Source organism: Panthera uncia, chromosome E1 (genome assembly GCF_023721935.1).
Source record: "Panthera uncia isolate 11264 chromosome E1, Puncia_PCG_1.0, whole genome shotgun sequence".
NCBI classification, from domain to species: Eukaryota; Metazoa; Chordata; class Mammalia; order Carnivora; family Felidae; genus Panthera; species Panthera uncia.
Genome location: NC_064814.1, coordinates 6,942,533 through 6,956,682, shown reverse-complemented (window position 1 = coordinate 6,956,682; position 14,150 = coordinate 6,942,533). Strand labels below are relative to the sequence as shown.

The window sequence follows — 14,150 nt, the reverse complement described above, 5'->3', positions numbered from 1 at the left end:
GTAAACAGCTTATTAAGGTGATTAACGCTGCAATTAAAGCTGGAAAAACAGAGGCCAGGGTGCTGGCTGAAGCGCCCCCTTCTCCTCCCCCCTCCGTTCACCCCTCTGCCCCTCCTCCCATCCTCCTCCATCCCCCACCACCTCCCCCTCCTTCCCCGGGCTTGGTTGATACAACTCACCCAGGGGCTGGGGGCTGGGGGGCTGCCCGTCAGGGGTCCTGTCTCAGCTTCCCAGAACTCCCTTCCCCTCAGAGGTGTGGGGGCTCTCCTAGACTGGGGAGCAGGTGGTGTGTTGCTGAGGCAGATAGTGTATGGGGTGAGAGCTCTAGGATCTCCTGCCTAGGACCCCTTAAACGGAGGGGTCTCGGGGACCTGTCTTCCCCCAGAAGTAGGGCAAGGAGCTTCCTTTCCCCAAGCTCATGGTGCCAGAGTGGATGCCAGCTCATCCGAGGGGCTAGGAGCCGTCAGACCCTGCTGTTCTAGGAGCCCTGCATCCCGGGAAGGACTTAGCGACCTTCTGGACCCCAGCCTCCCCCCTTCCTTCCGTATCTCTCTAGCCAGCATCTCCAGCTCTCCCATAAGCCCCCTTCCTCCCCACCCTGAGCCCCAGGGAGTTATTCCATAGGTGGTGCTCCAGGGAGCAGGTTCCCAGGCCCCAGCTCTGCCTGTCATGCCACCCGCCTTCTCTCAAGGCATAATTCAAGTGCTACCCTCTTCCATGGAATCTTTTCAGGTTTCCTTCCCACCTACTGCTCCTGCCCTTTCCCCTTGCAGCCTCCTCCAGGCCTCCTGGACCGTGTCAGGTCTGCCCAGCTGGGGCCTCTCCAGGGTTGGCCCCGCTTCTGACCCTGAAGCACCTCGTACAGGTGTGTGCCTTCCTCCCCCCCGGGCTTTGGGCATCTGCTCTGCCAGGCTCCTAGAACTGCCTGGCCGGAAGCAGGTGCTCAATAGATACTGGCTGATTTACTCCTTTTGGGAACACACTTATTCCTCCTAGTGATGGCTGGATCATGGGTCTGAGTTGGGGGTATGCAAGGGCGGGGTGGGGCGGGAAGCAAGGTGGGGAGTCAGCCCCTTCTCCCCCCCTCACGACCGTCACCGTCATCACCGTCGTCACCATCGTCAACAGCAACTCTCATTACCTGAGCAGTACTCACAATGTGCTGGGTACCTTATTAAGCATTTTGTTCGCATTATACTGTTTAATCCTCTCGACAACCCTACCAGACAGGTAGCATTATCCTGGCATTATCAATGAGGAAACTGAAGCTTAGAAAAGTTAAGTGACTTGTCCAAGATCACCAGTCAGTGAGGTTATGGAGGCAGGATTCAGTCCAGGTCAGCTGACTCCCGGCAGGAGCATTCCTGACCACAGCCTGAAGCTTTTCCTGGGGCCGGCCCCTCCCCCCCTCCACTTCTCCTCCAGGGAGGAGCCTGGAAGGTGGGCTGGCCGCCTGGGGTGCGTGGAACCTGGGTGGGGCGGGAGGCAGATGGGGGGGGGGGCTCCAGCTCTCTGAAGCTCTGCCCTGGGGCCCCTCAGTCAACTGAGCTCCAGGAAAGCCCTTTAAGAGCACCCATCCTTCAGACAGACCCGGGCGCAAACCCCAGCATCGCCACACATTAGTTATATGACCTTGCCAGAGATTGAACCTCTCTGTGCCTCAGTTTCCCCCCCGAAGAATGGGTACTCCATCACCCACCCCATCCCCCCACCCCCCAGCCTGCTGTGAGGATCCCATGCAAAATGCCTGGCACAGAGTAGGACTTGAGCGAGCGTCAGCTGTCACTAAGGCTCGGAGAACGGTGACCCTGGGGGCAGACTGGGGTGCTCCAGGCCCCCCGCGTCCCCGCACCTTGTCGCCAGGCAACGGGTGTAGTCAAGAAGCACCTGGCAGAAGATGGGCACAGCAGCCCCGCCCTGGCACCCTGCCAGGTCCCCCCCACCCAAGCCCTTTCTTTGCGGGCCCCAGCCCAGGGCCCCTGGACAGAGTGGAAGAGGGCCACTGGGCAGGCTGGGAGGTGAGGAGAGGAGGAAGGGGAGGTCAGGGGTGGGGCTGACCCCCGCGGGAGGTCACCCGGGCAGTTAATCCAGCCTGACCGAGCAGGGATGAGCAGGGAGGAATTAGGGAGTTTACAACACCCTTTCATCCCGGAGCAGCCCGCCCGCCAGCCGGCCTGCCCAGCCTCCTCCTTCCTTCCTCTCTCTTTCTGCCCTTTTTTTTTCCCCCTCTCCCTCCCTTTGCTGGCAGCCCAGCCCTAATAAAATGCAGTGTCTCCAGTAAGTCTGCCCGGCTGCCGCCTCGCTGCTCCTGCCTGCACGCAGCCCTCAAACCAAACTGCTCAGCTCAGCCCCGCCTGGCAGCTGCCACTTAACCCTTGCCAGCCCGGCTGGCGTCCGTGGGCGGAAGGCCCTCCTCCCTTCCGTCTCCCTCGGGCAGGGGCAGGGGTGGGGGGGGGGGAAGGCAAGGCTCGCCTCCTGGGAGGTAGAGGGGCGCGGTGATGGGGGGGCGGGTGGGGGTCCCCACTGTTCTGGAGCCCAGCCCAGAGGACCCCCAGGCCAGGTGCCTGTGACCGCCGGAGCCCCTTCCCTCTGACTTCTCATTGGTACGCTGCTTGGGACCTCGCAACAGCCCCAGGGGCCACCAGGGCGGGTGGGGCTTGTTGTCCCCGTTCGACAGATGAGGAAAGCGAGGGCCCGGCCTGCCGGGGAGGTTTCAGGCTGAGCCGGGTCACCTCTGCGGCTGGGTGGTGTTGCTGACTCTGGGTCCGAGACTTTTTTTCCGGCGCAGGGAGCTGTCGCCGCCTCGTTGGGCGCGCGCGCCCGTGCCTGTGCGTGACCCTGGGATGTGCGACCTGAGGGATGCGTGCGTGCGCACCTGTGTGTTGGGGGGGCTCCGTCTCCCGGAGGCTTGTGGCTTCGGCTTCGCACGTCCGTGCGACGCCAAGGGGTCTCGGGTGTGCGTCTGTGTCTGTGTCGCCGGTGGGAGTCCGTGTAGGTGTGAGGGCGGGGGAGAGGTCATCGCGTGTCCCGGAACGTGCGCGTGTGAGAGAGAGAGGTAGCTCACAAGCGAGTGCGTGCATTCACACTGCCTCCTGCCTGCCACCACCACGTGTCCCTCACACACCTCCATCCATTCCACCACCTCCAGTCCCGGAGTGGAGCCACTGGAATGGCGGGGGGGGGGGGGGCAGTGCTGGGCCCAGGCGGGTCAGCGGCACTGGCGAGAAGGCTCCGAGCCAGGGCTGAGCCTGAGAAGGTAAACACAGGACCCCCTTCGTCTGTTCGCTTCCCTCATCCAGCTCGGATCCCCGTGGCCCCGGGGTCCCTGCCAGCTCTGGGAGTGAGCGAGCGAGCAGCGGTGTCCCCCCTGCCCCAGGCCCCACCCTCACCCCAAGCTGGAAGGGACAGACCAGAGAACGAGGGACCGGGGAGCGCCTGGGCGTGGAGTCAGGGGGGTTACACGCGTGTGCAAGCATGTCTGCGTGTGAGCCCAAGATCAAAGAGCAGCCCCGAGGTGACCCGGCGGCAGCAGCAGTGGCGGAAGGCAGCTGGCTGGCAGGGAACGCCAAGCCGCCAAGCAGAGTGGAGTCAGGGAGGCCACAGCTGGGAGCCTCCCACCCACCCAGACCGGCCCAAGTTGGGGGCCGCCACAGGGTCAGGAACACCTGCCACCAGGGGCCAGGCCCAGCCCAGCTCCTGAGCCCAGAGTCCCGGCAGTGGGTCCTCAGGGCTCTGACTCCCCCAGGAGCTCCTAGAGGCTCACAGGCTTCTCTGCGCCAACTTCCCCAACTCCCAGACCCTCCCCAAGAGCTGTCTGCCTCCAGCCTCCAGTTCAAAGAGCTCAGCGGTTAGTTTCTTCTTTTTTATTAATGTTATATATAAAGATGGGTCCAGTAAGAAAGCAGAAGGGAGAAGGCTGGGAGGGAGTGGGTGTTGGCTTCGTTCCCGTCCCCCTAGGGTGGGACTCTGAGATCCACCAAGTGTCTCCCTGCTCCTGTACCTCCCACCAAACCCCAATCCAGCCGGAGCCCACATCCCTGTTTCTCTCTGCTCACAACGCACAGGCAGGTACGTCCAGGAGGCAAGGGCCACATAAATAGGAAACCACAGTAGGGAGGAGGCTGCTTCTCTCTGTTGTTCTTAAAAAAAAAAAAAAAAAATACATACTGTATATATAGCTACAGTCCTCCACCTCCCCTTTTCTTCGACGTTTGACCACATCAGGGTGGAGGAAGGTTAGCTCTGGGGGGGGGACGTCTGGGCCAAGGAGGGGTAGTGCTACCAGCCCTCCAGACAGCCACCCCCTCACCCCTAAAGGCACGGAGCCGCAACCCTGCCCTCTCTCTCCGCGCGCCTCACACACCGTTCTCCATCTGCGGGAGCGATCTGCTTCCAAAGCCACCGGAAAGGGGATGTTTCGGGGGGTCTGTCTTGCCTGGTAGGTTTCCTTGGAGATTTGGGGCTTGGCGCCCAAACTGCCAACTTACTGGAGGAGAGGAAGAGGTGGGTGGGGGTGGGGCAGGGCAGAGGTGCCCATGCAGGGGAGATTGGTCCTATCTGTTAACAATGCCCTTTGTTTTCCTAGTTTTCAACAGCTTTTAAAACCAAAGTTGTGCAAAGTCCTGTACACGGAAGAAGAAGTGGGTCCTTAGGAAAGACACCTGAGACCCACCACCCCTCTCTGACCAGAGGGGGAGAGAGGAGAGAGACGGCTCCTTGGGCTCTTCCCTCTAAAGCCACAAATATTAAAAGATACCCTCACTTGGGGGGGGGGTTTCTTTGGTTTAACCCTCAAATCTGAAATGAGGGCTAGAAGTGCGGGCTGGGGGTTGACATCCCCACCCTGAGTCCTGGTCACCATGTCCAATGTCTTTTTGGCAGAAGGGATTGCTCAGGAAGTGGGGAGCCACAGGTGGCTTAGTGACTTAGGAGGAACCAGGCCTAGCAGGTCCCGGGATCCATGGTGCCTGGTGCCCCAGCCCAGGCCTGACCTGCAAATGCTGCACAGTGTCCCCGGTCCCCGAGTTCTCCAGTCTGCGGAATGAGCACTAAGTTTTAGAAGCTGGAAGGTGACGGGCCATGAAAAGCCAATCCAGGCTCCTGGAGCGGAAGGGGAACGGCTGTCCCAGCTGGAGTGGAGCGCCCCAACGTCTGGAGGGGTACCCCGGTGTCTAGGCAAGGGGGAGGGAGGTTCAGGGGACATCCTTGGTCCATGCAAATTTCATCTGGAAGCTCTTGGATCTCTGGAGGAAGGGGCAAGGGAAGGGGGAAAGGGGTGCCCTTTCCCCTGTGCTCCTCGATGATTCCTGAGTGTCGGCTAGGACAGAGGCGCCTTCTGCCTGGTCCCGGGTCCTTCGTGGGAGGTTCAGGTCAGGTGGGGTGCTCAGTACACAGCCCCAGGGTTGGGCGGGGGCCCGGGGGAGGCGTGATGCAGGGCGGCCGGCTGAGACGGCTGCTGCTGTAAGTGGGGTCCACTCAGGTTCTGTGCGTGGTACCAGGAGTTGGTGGGGTCGTCCAGATAGCTTGGGGAGGCACTGTAGGGGAGCGGCGGGGGCAGCTGGCTTCGGGCAGGGGCTGGAGTGGAGTGGGAGGAGGTGTCCCAGAGGGCAGGTGACGGGGGTGAGTTGCAGGCCATGGAATCACTATTGTTGGGGCTATGCTCCAGGGGCACCTCCCCGTTCTTATACAGCTTCTTGAATTTGGAGCGGCGGTTCTGGAACCAAATCTTCACCTGCATGGGAGGGGAACGGCAAAAAAAAAAAAAAAAAAAAAAAAGAGGGGGAGCTAGTTAGCCTCTCAGAACGCTTAGTGAAAACCCCAAAGGGCCCCAGCCTAGAAAAGGCAAGTCTAGCACCCAACCTTACACAAGACCCTGGCAAAACCTAGGTGTCCTGACTTCCCGGCCCAGTACCTTTTTTCGATCGGTGGGGGGGGCGGCGGTGGGGGGGGGTGGGGACTGCAGTTAGGAACATCCTGCACATGGGTCCAAATTCCTCTCCACCACCTATGAAGTGTGTGACCTTGGGCAAATCCCTGGACCTTTCTGATTCTTGCCTTCCCCATCTGCAACATGGGGATGACAGCCCCTACTTCCTAGGGTCACCAGGAGGCTCAGATAAGTTACGATGGGCAGTTGGTGGCATTTTGTTCACATGAGAAACCCATAAGCAGAGGCACACAGGTACCCAGAGACAAACCCACACCCACATAAGCATTTCCATGTGCAGGAATGTACCCACTCACAGCTTCACACTCAGACACCAGATTACAAAGATACACACACACACACACACACATATACACACATGCGCGCCCGCACAGATGCACCCAGATAAATGCCCTGTGAACACGAGCGCTCGCGTTCACACACTCAGGCGTGGACGAGCCCTCCGGGGCTGGCTAATGGGGGTGACCTGGGGACTCAGGAGCAGGTGAGCCATGATTCTCTAAATTTCCCTTGGGGTATCTCCCCCTCCCCCTGCTGCTCCCCACCCCGTGTGACTGGTACAAACAATGAATCAGCTCCTCACTGGGTGACCCAGATTCCCAGCGGACAGGGCCCCACGCAGCCAGCCGCCCGCAGTAACCCAGGCCCGCCTGTCAACACCTGTAGGGAGCCAGACATCCACCAGCCACTCCGCCCCTGAGCAGCGACAGGCTGCTGGGGGCTTTAGGATCAGGCTGGGGGTAGGGGTGGAGCTCACCTTTGCGTTCCTATCCCCCTTTGGTGGGGAACCTCCCTTCCTGGCTTTGGGGCAGAGGAAGGGGTGAAGCATTTAGATGCCGAACATGAATGGGGTGTTTTGACACAAGGGCACATTTTTGTACATGCACTCACCAGTGTGCACAGTCATGTACACGTGTCCCTCCATCTGTAAACACACTGCCCCCTCCTTATGCGACCATTCCCCCAGCGCACCCAGACCCGTTAGCACGTGGGCAAATATCCATGCATATACACATATAGGTCCACTGCTACATACACATGCCTGGCCTGGGGGTGGGGGAAGACACGAAAGGGACTCCCATTAAGTGAGTGACAGGCACTGCGTGGGAGCTGGGGAGTCTGGAGCAAGGGGAGGAAACTTCTCCCGGTGGCAGACACACACGGTTGCACAGGTTCACAAATATGCACGCCTGTACACGTTTTAATGCAGAGACTTCCGACAGGAGTTGAGACTTGGCATGGGGGAGGGGTGGCCTTCCATCTACAGGCCAGGGTTTCGAGGGCCTGCAGGGGATTTCAAAGGCCAGCCCGGTTCAGCGGCGCCTACCCACCCCCCCCCCCCCCCCCCCCCCCCCGGGGTCCTGCGCGGGGCCCCACCGAGCACCCCCCTCCCCCCCCTTCCCCCGTCCTTGCTCGCCCGACACTGACCTGTGTCTGCGTGAGGCCCAGCTGCGCGGCCAGCTCCGCGCGTTCGGGCAGCGCCAGATACTGGGCCTTCTGGAAGCGGCGCTGCAGGGCGGCCAGCTGGTAGCTGGAGTAGATGGTGCGGGGCTTGCGGACCTTCTTGGGCTTCCCGTTCACCATGCGCACCTCGGCTTCCGGCTCCTCCTTCACGGACACTGCGGGCAACGCACCGGGCGGGGGGGCGGCTCAGCCTGGGCCTGCGCGCCCCCGCGCCCCCGCGCCCCCCGACGCGCTCCGGGTTTCCCGGCCGCGCGCGCTCCGCCGCCCGCGCCCCGACAGGCGGCGACCGAGCCGGAGCCGGAGCCGGAGCCGGAGGCCGCCCACGACGCGCGCTCCCAGCTCGCAGCTCCGCGCCCGGCCCCCGGAGCGCGGTCCCCGGCGCCGGCCACCCGGGCGAGGACGGGCCGCGGCTTCGCTCCGACGCCTTCCCGGCTCGCCACCCGCCTGCTGGCCGCCTCCTTCTCGCCCCCACCTTGCCCTCGGTCACCTCTCTAGCTCTTTCCCTCCGTTCTTCCTCCCCCCCCCCCCCGGTTTTTTTTTTTTAACTTTTTAAATTTTAGAATAATTTTAGATTCTCAGAAAAGTGGCAAGCATAGTACGGATTCTCTGTTCCTTCCTTCCCTCCTTTTTTTTTTTTTTTTCTTGTCCCTTCCTCTGCTCCTTTCCCTCACTTTGTCACTCCACGTTTGTCTTCGGCTCTTTCTCCACCTTTCTCTTTTTCCGCTTTCCCACTTCTCAGGCTCTGCTTTCTGGGGTGTGTGTGTGTGTGTGTGTCTCCATGTCCCCCTTACCATTCCCCCTCTCCCGGCCCATATCCAGACGGCCCCTGCAGCTTCGAGTCCCCGCTGCCTACCCCCAAATCTTCGGAATCCGATGGAAGAGCTGAAGTGCTTGCGAAAGCACCCGATTCGGAGGTCCCCTGACACCCCACGCTCTTCTCCTTCCTCCCCTAACTGGCCCCATCCTCCCTGAGACCGCGGTGCACAGCTTCGGGACTGGAGGGTCATCTGTCCCCTCTGGGGGTCTTCTAGCCCACCTTGTCTAACTTTATACAGCACTTTTTTTTTTTTTTAAACCCTCGACGTTTCCCTAGATATGGGCTTCAATTCCCCGCCTTCCTCTCCCTGGGGGAACCCTCCAAGGTCTCACCTGGATCCTGGGCGGGCAGTGGCTGCTCCCGGTACGCCCCGTATTGCCGGTAGGAGGCTCCATAAGTATATTCCGACTTGGGCGAGTAAGCGCCCGTGCCCGCAAGCCCGTTGAGATTGAACTGGTGGTGGTAGGTGTAGGGGTTCACGGTCTGGCCGTAGGGCTGGCCCGAGTAGTAGTCGTGCTGGGGAGCGCTGTAGTAGCCCAGATCAGTGACAGAGGACTCGGGCAGGGTGGGCGAGTCCTTGGAGCCTGCATGGCAGCTTAGCGAGCTGGAGATGTCGGTGAGGATGCTGCTGAGCTTGCGATCGAAGGAGCCACTCATCCTGGCGGGCGCCGCGAGTCCTGGGGCTGGCCTGGGCCGCCGAGCCGAAGCCGGCAGGGGCGCGGAGGAGGCGCAGGAGACGAGGCAGGCGTGAGCGTTGGAGAGCCGAGGGGAGGGCCCGCAGGGTCTCGGGGGAGGGGAGGTCGAGGGGCGCCTAGACCATGGCAGGCCTTCGGGCGGTCGCTGCGCGCCTCTCGTCGCGTCCCAAGCCACAGTCAAATGCTGCCAGCTCCGCCCGGCCAGCCGGTTATAGACTCAATAGTGGAGTCTCGGAGGGAGGCTCCAGCGCTCTGATTGGCTGCAAGTCTTGCCTTCGAGGCAAAACATGCTCTTGCGCTCTTTCGTTCTCTTTCTCTCCTCTCTCCCCCCCATTCTTTGTTGTTACCCAAACACACACACACACACACACACACCCCTCGTTCCCCCTCCTGTGGCTCCCGCCCCCAGTCCAGATAACTCCCAGCGTCTCTGAAGGAAGGAGTTGGGGGGAAGAGTGTCTCTGCGGGCCCCCAGGATTTGTCAGTCTGTCTGTCTCCCTGGCTGCGGCTGGGAGGTGGGCTCAGGTGCGATGGGGAGGCAGGGGCATTTGCCTATTGGGTGTTCGCGGTGGGGGGTGGGGGGAGGTGGTCCAAGGTGGTGTGTGTGTGTGTGTGTGTGTGTACCCTGTGCAAATGACAGGCAGACAAATGTGCCCAGCGTGGGAAGGCCCCAGAGCTCTGGAAAATATTTTAATTTCTTTTAAAATCAGAAGAAAAGGGGAAGACATTTTAGGTTGAGGAAAATGTTTCAGTATATGAGATTAATATATTTACAGCAGTGCAATCATAAAACGTAATCTTGAATGTCTTTATAGAGGAAGGGGCCCATCAGGCAAAAGTGCCTCGGGCCTGTGAAAGTCCTAATGGGGCCCAGAGAGGGTCCTGTTTTGGGGGCGGGGGCAGGGGTGTGTGGATTTAGGGGCTTAGGCAGCCGTTGGAGGTGCATAACCTGCCCGTGGTGCAGCTTCAGAAATGGCCCAGGCTTGCTAGAGGGAGCAGAGGATCTGGGGTCCCCATGAGGTTGGGTGAGATAAGAGGCTGGCTCTCTGTGCTTTAGTAAGTTTGGGGTCAGAATCTGTGCACTGGGGACAACACTGGGGGAATGTGGGCATTTTTAGAGATGAGGTATATGGGATAGGTGTAGTTGGGGTATGTGGTGTGAGGGTTACACGTGTTCTGCAGTATACAGCGATGCACATGAGAGCAGGCCCGTGTGTGTGTGTGTGTGTGTGTGTGTGTGTGTGAACCTGCGACCACGAGGGTATAAGCAGTGTGAGTGGAGGGCCACAGGAGGGGGATGTCTCTGTGTGAATGTGTCATTGTATGCCGATGTGTATAAAACTCTTAGCACCTTCTCAGTCGACCCATGATGCTCCATTGAGTCCTGTCCCTCCAAAAAGGCCCTGGAAAAGAGGCTCCCCTTCCTGCCGATGGGCCGCTCCTAAGTCCCGTCTGGCCCGCAAAGTCGTCCAAGTTGTTCCCAACGCCTACAGCATTTCTCCACGCCACCCCCAATGCTGCTCTCCGCCTTTCTTTGGGGGGGGAGGGGGAGCTCCTCCAACTCTCAGTTCCCGGCCGCATACGACCTTCACACAGGGCAGCCTCGTCAATTCTCATGTCCCTTCAGCCTGCCCGGCGGTGCTAAAGCGACTCAGGACGCGCAGTGCCAGCGCGCCACCTTGTGGTCATTTCTGGGATCTGCAGCCTCCCCAAGTCTCGCCAGTCCGGGGGAGGGGCTTCCAACCTAGACTCTTAACGTCCCGCAGGGAAGGATGCAGGGGGCTCTGTGGCCCCTTCCAAAGTCAGACCCTGCGGACAGGATGCCAGGCAAATCCCCGGGACTTAAGAGCTGCAGCTGGCGGAGGCAAAAGGCCCCCGTCCCCGGGCGGAGGGGCAGGAGTGTCCGCCAGGTCTGAACCGCTCCGGGGAGGCCGCAGCGTGGGAAAGGTGGGGGCGGGGGCCGGGCGAGGGGAGCGCTATCTGCCCGTCTATCTCCGCGTCCCCCCAGCGCCTATCGCCCGCCGCTCCGAGCCCATGGCGGGGCGAGTTGCCACCCGCTCGGGATGCCCTCTGTTCTGTTGCCAAGAGGGCGCCTAGAAAGCCCGAGGCGTTGGGGGCAGCGAGGGCACTGGCCCGGCCGGCTCCCCTCCCACAATGCGAGAGGGAGAGGCGGGAAGGGCCTGCTTTGGAGCCCCCTGCTCCCCACAGAAAGGGGACAGCGTCTGGCAAGCCCCTTCTCGGGGGTTCATTCATTCATTCATTCACAACCGAGAAAGAGGGCCCAGGTGAGTCCTCACGGAAGCCTCACTCCCTTTCCCTCCTGGTCGCCACCCCAGCCTGCGGCTCCTGAGCTCCGCGAGTGAGCACTGGACTGGGAGTCCGGAACCCTGGAGTCACGACAGGGTGGTGGTGGTGGCGGATGACAGTAGCATAGTTTCTACGCTCCATTCTGCTCTGAAGGTCTGAAAGAAATGGACAAAAGCTGCAGCATGAAAGACTGAGGTGAGCCATTAAACAATAGTTGGGGAGCGTGTGATTGGCATCTGGTCCTCCATTGCACTGTGTGCTCCGAGCCGCCAGGGACTGTATCTCCCAGCTCACTACCACCTTCCAGATACCTACGGCAGCCCTGACACACACCACTTCAGCGCTCAGTTGATGTTTGTTGAATGAATAACGGAGACCCTCTGGTACTGGAGAGGGGCTGAGCATCTTGGCTGAGTGTGCGCGCAGGGGTAGGAAGAGGGGAGGCACGGAGCGGGCACTGGGATGAAGCTACCCCGGGCTCGAGGATAAGAGCAAGAGTAGCTTCCCCGAGAGGGCCATCCGCTGGCAGGCTCAGGGTGGTAAGGTGGCCAGAGGATGCAGTGGGACCAGTTGCCACCTGCTGCACCTCATCTGGGCCGATGAGATGAGCAGGTGGCCGCCGGGCAGAGTCCTGCTCCCCGGGGGGGGGGGGAGGGATGATGCAGCCTTTTAGGGGCCTCTGGGAGGCTGGCAGGACGGAGGAGCAGGGTTGGCCAATGTACAGGTCAGACTCCATCGTCCCCCCTCTCCCTGGGCACGAGAAAAGGCATACTGTTGAAGCAGGCTGTCTCCTGGAGCCCGGTGTCGTGCTCTCTGGGCATGGCACAGCCACTGGGCGTCCAGGGTGCGGGGTCTGAGGGGAGGAACTCGGGAAGACGGAGCCCAGCCCTTGCTCTCTCTTTTGCCTGGGAAGCTGACGCCATCTAGTGGTCAATGTAAGGAGGCCAGAGTCCGGCTCCCCTGGGGAGACCTGCTCAGGGGGCCACGTGCAAAGCCCCCACCTTCAGACCCAGAAGGAATAGTCTTTTTACTGGTTTTAGGAGCCCTATCAGCACTAAATAGTCACTCTTCATCATCACCTTGCCTTACTCCGCAGCGGGTGCCTCTCTCTCCACCCACCCATCCTTGACCAGCCTGTGGCTCCTTCCCTCAGGTTTCTCGTTTGTAAATCAAAAAGTGGAGGGGCGCCTGGTTTGTGAGTTCGAGCCCTGTATTGGGCTTTGTGCTGACAGCTCAGAGCCTGGAGCTGCTTTAGATTCTGTCTCTCTCTCTCTCTCTCTCTCTCTGCCCCTCCTCCACTCGTGCTTTATCTCTCTCTGTCTGAATAAATGTTAAAAAAATTTTTTTTTTACAGTGGATTATTAGATGACCTCTGAGGCCCCTTCAAGCTTTGTAAATTCCCAGATTCTTGTCACTCAAGGGGGAACTCTCCTTCACCTTCTCACCAGCTGCCTTGGAGATACATCCCAGGCGTCCAGAACTTCGCAACCTGGAGGCCTTCTGGAATTCTTCATCATCCATCCAATAAATCCTTCCTGAGCCTCTATTGTACTTGGTGCCAGGGATGGAGCGCTGAGCAAGACAGACACAATGCTCCCTCCATGGAGCAGGAGCCCAAAGTCCAGCAGGAGAAGTGGACACAGAAGCAGCCAGCTTCACTACCATATGACACGTAATGGGACAGGGGTAGCAGGGACTGCTGTGACATGGAGGCAGGGAGGTCTCTGAACTGAGACCTGAAGCATGTGTGAGACTGAGCTGGGAGAAGCAGGGATAGGGGAAGGGGGAGAGTTCAGGGGAAAGTCTGCGCAAAGGCTCATGGGCCAGCCCGGGGCATGGCATTGGGGAGGGTTGGTTAAAGGCGAAGCTGGAGGGGAGCCGGAGGACACAGGGCCCTTAGAACCCCAGAGCAGAAGAGTGGGCTTCATTTAGTGGCTACAGAGCACCACTGAAAGATTTTAATCGGGGAGAGCCATGATTGGATTTTGGTTCTAGAAGGATCCCTCTTGCTGCTATGTAAGGATGAGTCAGAGGGGCAAGATTGGAGGCTGGGGGACTGTGAGGAGGCTCCTGAAGGAGTCCAAGAGACAAGGCAGTTGGGTGCAGGTGAAGGAGGTGGCAATGAGGGTGGAGAGAAGCAGATCCGTTTGAGAGACAGTGGGGGAATAAGCCCCAGGCTTCTGACTTGGGTAACTAAGTGGAAAGAGAAGACCATTCTCAGAGAGAGAGAGAGAGAGAGAGAGAGAGAGAGAGAGAACCATGGGCTGCTTGATGAAGAAGAGGGTGCTTCCGGTTTTGTTTTGCTTTTTAAAACTTAAAAAAAATTTTTTTTAACGTTTATTCATTTTTGAGAGACGGAGACAGAGCATGAGCAGGGGAGGGGCACAGAGAGAGAAGGAGACACAGGATCCGAAGCAGGCTCCAGGCTCTGAGCTGTCAGCACAGAGCCCGACGCGGGGCTCGAACTCACAAATCGCAAGATCATGACCTCAGCCGAAGTCGGACGCCCAATCGACTGAGCCACCCAGGCGCCCCTATTTTTTGTTTTTAAATAAATGGAAGTAAACAGTGTATACTCTTTTATGTCTGGCTTGTATTGTTCAACATTATGTTTGTGTGGGTTTGATGTTACTGGATATATTTGTAGATCATTCATTTTCACTGTCTTATGCAGGTTTCTGTCATGTGAACATGCCGCCATTTATTTATCTGTTCTGTTGATGGGCATTTGGGTGGTTTCCAGTTGGGGGCTATCATGAGTAGCACTGTGAACATTCTCGTACATGTCTTTCGGTGCACACATGTGCACACTGCTGTTGGGTCCCTAAGAGTGGAATTGTGGGCCATAAGGACGTCTGTCTGGCTTCAGAAGATACTGCCAAATCATTCTCCCAAGCGCTTGGGCCCTTAGCTCGGTTCT

The 14,150-nt window shown here is 59.4% G+C and overlaps 1 protein-coding gene across 1 annotated transcript; it reads right to left on the bottom strand.

Moving 5' to 3' along the window:
* Nucleotides 1-5,173: 5,173 nt before the first annotated feature.
* Nucleotides 5,174-8,935, bottom strand: DLX3 (distal-less homeobox 3). Its single transcript, XM_049638126.1, has 3 exons — nucleotides 8,561-8,935; nucleotides 7,376-7,566; nucleotides 5,174-5,731 (listed from the first exon to the last, which is right to left on the bottom strand). The coding sequence occupies exons 1-3, from the start codon at nucleotides 8,883-8,885 to the stop codon at nucleotides 5,384-5,386; spliced, it is 864 nt and encodes a 287-aa protein (XP_049494083.1). The 5' UTR covers nucleotides 8,886-8,935; the 3' UTR covers nucleotides 5,174-5,383.
* Nucleotides 8,936-14,150: the final 5,215 nt, after the last annotated feature.

Coding starts and splice junctions, on each gene's coding strand:
- DLX3 (XM_049638126.1), bottom strand. CDS start 8,885: ATGAGTGGCTCCTTCGATCGCAAGCTCAGCAGCATCCTCACCGACATC. Junction 7,567..8,560: donor ACTGCCCGCCCAGGATCCAG/GTGAGACCTTGG, acceptor CGTTGCCCGCAG/TGTCCGTGAAGGAGGAGCCG. Junction 5,732..7,375: donor TGGGCCTCACGCAGACACAG/GTCAGTGTCGGG, acceptor CCTCCCATGCAG/GTGAAGATTTGGTTCCAGAA.